This window comes from Micropterus dolomieu, linkage group LG23 (genome assembly GCF_021292245.1).
Source record: "Micropterus dolomieu isolate WLL.071019.BEF.003 ecotype Adirondacks linkage group LG23, ASM2129224v1, whole genome shotgun sequence".
NCBI classification, from domain to species: Eukaryota; Metazoa; Chordata; class Actinopteri; order Centrarchiformes; family Centrarchidae; genus Micropterus; species Micropterus dolomieu.
The window spans coordinates 5,343,084-5,350,837 of record NC_060172.1 but is presented as its reverse complement, the minus strand read 5'-3'; the positions used below and the strand labels follow the sequence as shown (position 1 = coordinate 5,350,837).

General features: G+C 42.1%; 1 protein-coding gene across 1 annotated transcript; it reads right to left on the bottom strand.

Moving 5' to 3' along the window:
- Window positions 1-7,240: 7,240 nt before the first annotated feature.
- LOC123963595 (odorant receptor 131-2-like) lies at window positions 7,241-7,750 on the bottom strand. Its single transcript, XM_046040544.1, has one exon. It carries the CDS (start codon window positions 7,748-7,750, stop codon window positions 7,241-7,243), a length of 510 nt encoding a protein of 169 aa, XP_045896500.1.
- Between the last annotated feature and the right edge of the window lie 4 nt (window positions 7,751-7,754).

Genomic DNA, 7,754 nt, shown 5'->3' with positions numbered 1-7,754 from the left:
AAGCGCCTGCTTCATAGTTTAAGCTAATGATGAGTGTGTACAGGTGTGCTTTATACTCCTCCGGTTATTCCATCACACCTTACCGTTCTAGCAACAAGCCAATAGGATTGGAGTGATTTCATTCACGTTCAGACCTGCTACGCCTAGAGGCGTTCCCATAGTGTTGTAACCGACGCAGTGTCTCGTTCCCCTTCTCGGGGAACCAGGGTTACATACGTAACCCGAGACGTTCTTTATTACTCATGCATGTAAAAAGACTATTACAATAATCTAAACGGGAGGATACGAAGGCATGGATGATCATCTCTAATTCCATCTTTGACACCACTGATATTAATTTGGATATGTTCCTCAGTTGGAAGAAGCAGTTTTTAATTAGTTGGTTGGAATGATGCACTAGTAACATTGCTGAGTCAAAGACAACACCTAGGTTCCTATGGCTTGGTTTCACAGACAAGCCCAGGTCACCCAAATATTGCTTGATCAAAGGGGTAATGCTATCAGGTGCAATAATTACTGTCTCTGTCTTATCTGTGTTCAGTTGCAAAGCGTTCTCATTCAGCCAGCGCTTGATGTTGCTCCAACAGTTTGCTAGTGCGGATAATTTATGGAGATCTGTGGCCTTAAATGAGCAATACAGCTGAATATCATCCGCATAAAAGTGGTAAAATATATCGCTGAACCGTCTGATAATTTGTCCAAGAGGGAGAATGTACAGGAGAAATAAGAAAGGTCTCAGGACGGACCCATGGGGTACCCCATACAACACTGCTTTATCCGAACATGTTTGCAAAAACACTAAAACTTCTGCCAGACAGATAAGATGAAAACCATTTTAAGACCGTTCCAGACATCAATGCCAGCTCGTGGAGTCTTTTTAGCATGATATTGTGATCAATAGTATCGAAAGCGAGGAAAGGTCTAATAGGACTCTACTTATGGTGAACTTCTTATCCTCTGCTGTCATGCTGCTTACATGTGTTGTTTTACCAATTAACACTGCTGTCATTCATTACTGTATTGTTGATTTTCTATATTTTTACATTACTGGATAAGAAGTTCACCATTACATTTCAACTTCAGTCTCACCGTATTTTTTAAAAGTTATGCACGCATAATTTGACGCACAATTTTATTTCTTAAAAAAATTAATACAAGAATAACATGTAATGCTGTATCTTTCATTAATGCTTGGTTTCTTACAGTAATCTTGATGTTGTGCTGGCTGTTTTCTGCTTTTCTGCTTATCATCTATCGTTTCGTTTTCGTAAAGCGTCTGTCGTCTTTTTTGTCATCCACTATCTGACGCGTTTTTATCAAGCATCTGTCGGTTTTTCTGTTCAGCAAATATTCCTTCAGCAAGTTCACACCAACTGCTCCCCCTCTCTGTGTCTTAGGCATGCCCTCTGCTGATCATGCTATTTTAACCATAACCTGACTTTGTGGAATAAGCCGGTGTCTTACTGTGATGGACTATATTGATATATTGTTTTTTAACACCATTTTCACTAATTCTGCTTCTTCATTTTCCTTAGCTGGTGTCTTGGTGCTGTGTTACTGTGCTCCCTCACTCTGCTCCCAAAGCACACATTGTTGTGGTGCTACAGAGTCTCCCCATTACCTTGTGTTCTTTTGTTCCCCCTTCCCTGTGTCTGTCCTCCCTGTCTGTGTCTGTCTGGGCGTGGCTACACTCTCTGGCTCCAGCGGCGACACCTGGTTCTCGTTCCACTAATCAAGCTCCTGCAGTATTTCAACCCCAGTCCTCCTCACATTCTTTGCCAGATCGTCAGTTAACCACATGTGGTACATGCGTCAAGGGCGACAATCTTCTCCTGTAAGATTCCTAGTAATTTCTGTCTCTCCCTGGATTAACCTGTTTTTCTCTGTGCCCAGGATCACACTACCTCCGGGAACCCTGCCGAACGCCACACCCTGCTCTTCACCTATCTTACCTGGACATACTCCCCTCCTCCGTGTTCTCCATGCTGCCCTGTTGGACCTATCAATAAAACCCTTTTGTCACCCCTTCGAACTGTACCGAGTCTGCCTTTGAGTCCTCAAGTTTTTTCACTATGACACACATACACGTCCTACTGCTGAGCCTGGGCAGTTACACACACACACTCAGAGCTATAGAGTTTTAACACTGTGATCTTAACTTTACACTATAAAATAACACTTTAAATGATGACAATGTAGACCACCATTTCTTTAGTAATTAATAACAATTTAGGCTGTAATGCACTAAAATTATTCACAACAATCCCAGTACCCCTGAATGCAGTTTGCAGATTGGGGAAGTGCTCAACGTGGGCGATGTCAAACATTTGACTCCGCCCACTTGATAGAGACCTGCATGCGCAAAAGAATAACACGACATCACACGCAGCATGCTGTCGTATGAAAGTAAACAAAGAGCCCAGGGGTTAGCTCTGTTTAGCTCATACTTGCTAACTGTCCCAACTTTTACAGGAAACTTTTCATTGCCATACCCCATCTTTCTCCCGGGGTGATAAGTCTCCTGATTTATCTCCTTTTCATTGCATTTATTACAGTAGCTGTTTCTGGCTGGAAAATTAGCTGCAACCAGCAGTTAGCTCAGGCTAAGGAGCTAATGCTATATGCTACTCTGCTGCTGTCGGCACAACGCAACACCCCCAGCTGTAATCATATACACCAACTGTTCTGAGCTATTGCTTAAATGATGACCGGCTCGCTGCACATTATCCCGGCTTGCCGCACACTATCCCTCACATAACATAGTCCCAGAGTGTGCGAGTTAAAATTAAAAGAAAATTCAATTACCGTATAATGAACTGTGAGTTAAAACAATAACTGGGGATGGATTAACAACGTTTGCAGATGGTGAAACTGACAAAAGACGTTTGAAGAGGTATATTTTCAATAAAGTGAATTAAAATAAACTCTTTTTTAATGTAATTATTCTCACCTTGCCAGTTTCATCTACAGCCTTTTGAAATAAGTGTGTATTTTTTCTTACAATGCATCCAGTCCATGAAATATTTTGTGAAAAATAGGTAATTCATTTTATATATTTTATAAATACTTTTTATTTCATTAACAGTACACAGTTACTACCCATTCATACTAATAATAATGTTTACTTTTCTCATGAGAATGGAGATAGACTACACCATATAGACATGTTGACAAGCTGAATGTGCTGTGTGCATTAAGTTATAGCAGCTCCTGCAACGAGATCGAGAGATCAAGCAGGTGACTTCTACATCATCTTTACTAACACAATAAAACAATTAACACAAACAAAAAACAAAGTTTTGACAGCTCATTACACATGACTTCACATGTGCTCTACAAAAGAGGCAAAGACTTTCAGACCTTTTTTAAAAATACAGTCTATGGCTTCCACGGGGCTTCTTGGGCATCTCAGAAGGGCCTTGTTGAAAGTGGGCAGAGTCAAACGTTTAACGCCGCCCACTTTGAGCACCGCCCTGATCTGCTCCCTACAGTGAGGGGCTTCTCACTGGACTTGCCTAGCACGGTGTCTAGCACCAGATGCCCAAAATCACCTCAACTGGCTCCATTCAACACTATTCCGAGTGTCAGGTTTTGGCGAGTGCTCAGGCAGAAACAGGTAGCTGAGACACCAAACAAGGCTGAATAAGTTTGCTGGATTTTTAGATAATAACAAAACCGTTCTCATCTCAGGGTTTCCAACACCAATGCTTTCAGGAAAAGTGATAAAAATGTAGTTATTTGACGCCAAAGGTACCTTTCAGCGTCTCATAGAGAAGCAACGGGTGCAACGCTTCCAAATGTGTCTCTATGAGACGCTCTGGGGTGTCTCATATAGAACAGAAGTGCTAGCTAGCTAGGTGGTGAACATCAACAGGTGTTGAACATCAACTAATCAGACAAGGAAGGATTAGGCAGACTGGACACAGGACTCAAACAGCACCAGAGTTGTTAAAAAAACAAGGAACAAAAAGGGCCAGACCCAGACTAAACTAGCTAACTAAATAAGCACATGGACACAATTAAACTGCTACACTGATAAAACTCAAACATATAGGGAAAAGACCAAAACAAGCATCAAGAATAATGTACAGAGAGAGAATGAAAAAATAAACATTAAAACAGGCAGAGAAATAAACACCTAAACTAAGACCAAAAACAGACCAAATTAATCACAAGCCCAGATCAAACAGAACCAGATTGTGACACCGAGTTCCTCATGAATGACTTAGCTTCTCACGCTATCTCTAAGAGGGAAGCCAGCCACCCTCCTGAGAAAACCTCTTTCAGCCTGTTGTATCTGTGATCTAGTTCTATCGGTCATGACCCAGCCTTCATGACCATAGGTGAGGTGAGGAACAAAAACTGACTGGTAGGTCGATTGGTTTGACTTTCGGCTCATCTCTGTTTTCGTCACAATGATGCGGTAGAGTGAATGCAAAACTGCCCCTGCTGCTTCGGTTCTTTGGCCAATAAACTAGTCTGTTGTCCCCTCACTCGTGAACAAGACCCCGAGGTACTTGAGGTCCCTCACTTGGGGTAAAGACTCATTCCCTACCTGGAGTCAGCATTGCATTGATTTTCTGTCCTCAGATCTCGAGTGTGAACAAATCCAGTGAGTGCTGAAGAGCACAGACCAATGACGCCATCAGAACCACATCAACTGCCAAAAGCAGCAATGAGATCCCCTGCCCATCAAACTCCATCCCTTTCCTACCCCGACTACGCCTCGCTATCCTTCCCATAAATATAACAAACAGGATTGGTGACAGTGCAGCTTTGGCGGAGGCCAACCCCCACCTTGAACGAGTCTGACTTACTGCAGTCCATAGAATCCATTCACAGCTCTCATTTTGGATGCAGAGGGATCGCATATCCCTTAAAAGAAGGGACCCCCTCAAGCCATACTCCCACAGCACCTCCCACAATATCTCCTGGGCACGGTCTTATGCATTGTCCAGATCCACAAAACTCCATGTAGACTGTTTGATGACTCAGGAAGGGAAAGCAGGGCCTGGCTTTGGCTATGCTCTGGAGGCAGACCCAGGGTGGTGGTTCCCATTTTGAAAAAGAAAGTTTTTCCCAGGGTGCTAGAAAGGACGCTCCGACTGATCGTTGAATCGGAAGTCAGGAAGATCAGTGCAGATTCCGTCCTGGCTGTGGAACAGTGAAACAGTTCTTTAAACCTGCAGGGCTGTTGGTGGGGTCATGGGAGTATGATCATCCAGTCTACATGTGCTTTGAGGAATTGGAGAAGATTTAATACCACGTTACCTGAGGAGTCAAAGTGTGACAGTCAGTGGGTGTTGGACTCAAGGTTGCCCCCTGTCTCCAATTCTGTTATGTTCATGGAAAGGATCTCAAGGCACATCCGAGTTGAGGAAAGTGTTCAGTTTTCAGATAAAAATCCCTGTTTTTTCAGATGGCATGGTTCTGTTGGCTTCATTAGAATGTGACCAGAATGCACTTGGCTGGTTTGCAACTGGGTGGGGTGGTTGGGATGAGGCTTAGCACCTTTAAGTCTAAGGCCGTAGTTCTCTGACGGAAAATTGTGGATTACTCCCTCTGGGTTATGAGGGAGTTGTTTCGCCAAGTGAATGAGATTAAGTATCTCGATGTTATTCACGAGTGCCGGCAAAATGGAACGTGAGATGGACAGGCAGATTGGTGCAGTGTCAGCAGTAATGCGGGCATTGTACTGGACTGTTGTGATGAAGGCCGGGGGCTTGCACCAGTTTATGGTGATTTTTATGTAATGAGAAACACAAAATTCAGATGGCAGGTGACAATTCAAATATTTATATATTTTTATAGCCTAACTTTAAGCGTAACTATAACAGAATATAATGCTGTGCAGCTCTCAGGCATTCTGTATTGCTTTCAGAAATGTTTCTCCTGTAGATCAACTTTTCTCCTGTAATATCACTCCTGCTGAGTCATGATTTAGTCTTCCCTCCTCTTTGTGTCTTTGTTTCGGGAAGTACCCCCTTTAAATGTGACTGTGGCTCCTTTTCACCTCAATGAGAAATTATTTAGTTTTAATTCAATTAGAAACTCCTGGACTTTAATAGCTCCTGTGTTTCAGCAGATTTTCTGCTCATGTTCAAAACTTTCTGCACATTCAGAATCTCTCCCACAGATCTGTGTTTTCTGACATGTCCAGACAAAAGGCAGATTATTACCAGACTAATGTCATCATTTATTGAGAAGTATACTTGCTGTGTTGCTCTGCTCTGTGTAAGGTCATTGATACACTTGAAATAACATTATCCCCTTCAGACTGTTTGACCAATGCAGTTTGGGACTGCATGTTGCATGTGAAGCTGAAACTAACTAAAACACTTCTGATCAGGCAGAAATCTCAACACAAATACACACACATGCTAACTTGAACAGCTCATAAAGTGCAGCTCACAGTCCCAAACAGAACAAGCTGCGCTACAGTTTTTAGATGTTTCTGTTGCAAAACTTTACCAGCTACGTTACCACTCGTCACAGGTGTCTGGACTAAGAGCGCGAGCGAATTCCGTTGATTAGTATCAGGGCCTACACTTTTGTGGCATCAGCTGGGTGGAGTTGATTAGCTCCCTGAGTCTTAGATGAGTTATAGATTTGGATTTCACCGTGTAAGAAAATAACACAATGCATTCACACTGAGAGCATAAAAGGGGACATCATGTGGACATCGTGTCAGCCCAGGTATTCAATTCAATTCAATTTTATTTATATAGCGCCAAATCACAACAACACTATAAACTCATTGGATGTATTCATATTAAGAAATTAGTTTTGGTTCTAGATTCTAAAATAGGGTTTTGATCCACTGGGCATGGCACTACGAATAAATACCATTAAACACGCAACTTCTGTTTTCTTTAAGTCTGGATGAGCTGATCAAGTTTATTGACAAAGGTAAACCATTGCTAGTACAACGTGGAATAATTCTGTGGTCATAAGTCATCACTTTGTTGCCAGCTTTGCTGTGGGGTGCAGAGTGAACCACCTACTCCTGAATATGACGAAAACCAAGAGGATGGCCATATAGATGCTCTCATTTCAAGAAAAACACAACTATGTGTTGAACCATACACAATCAGGAAGAGGTGATATAGTACTATATGTAAATATTTATACACCACACATAATGAAGAGCATCAGCAAATCTCACTTGACTTTTTAAAATGAACATTTTTAATTGTCTATTAAGTTGAATTAATGAAGATTTGTTAAGAAATTCCATCTTTTAAGTGACAAGTTTGCTGATTTTAGCTTTGGTTTGGACGACTGAACGCAAAGGTGAGAATCTCTGACAGCATAGATTGTACATGAGGACGGGTCTGATTGTCTGGTCTCTGAGACCATAGATGAGAGCACTCAGACATCTGGGAAACATGATAGTACAAACATAAATAACAACCTGAATGCGCACAAATATGATCCTGTCTAGGTTTACAGAGATAGAAAAAAGCAAGAGATTGTACAGAGTTGAGGAGAGACAGAGGCCCAGCTGCACCAGATGCAGCAGCAGTGTGTTACGAGCCTTACGGGCTGAAGCTTTGTCTGTGGAGGCCGACCTGGCTGCTATCATTACACCAATATAGGAAAAAATGATTGCCACACCAGCTGTTGCAAAGAGGAAGCTATTGAAGGCATTGTCATAATCAGCAGCTATTGGATCAAACATCATTTTGTCTTTGCCACAAAAATCATTCATCTGCAGACTCTCCAGCTCTGCAAATGGAAATTTTAACATTAGA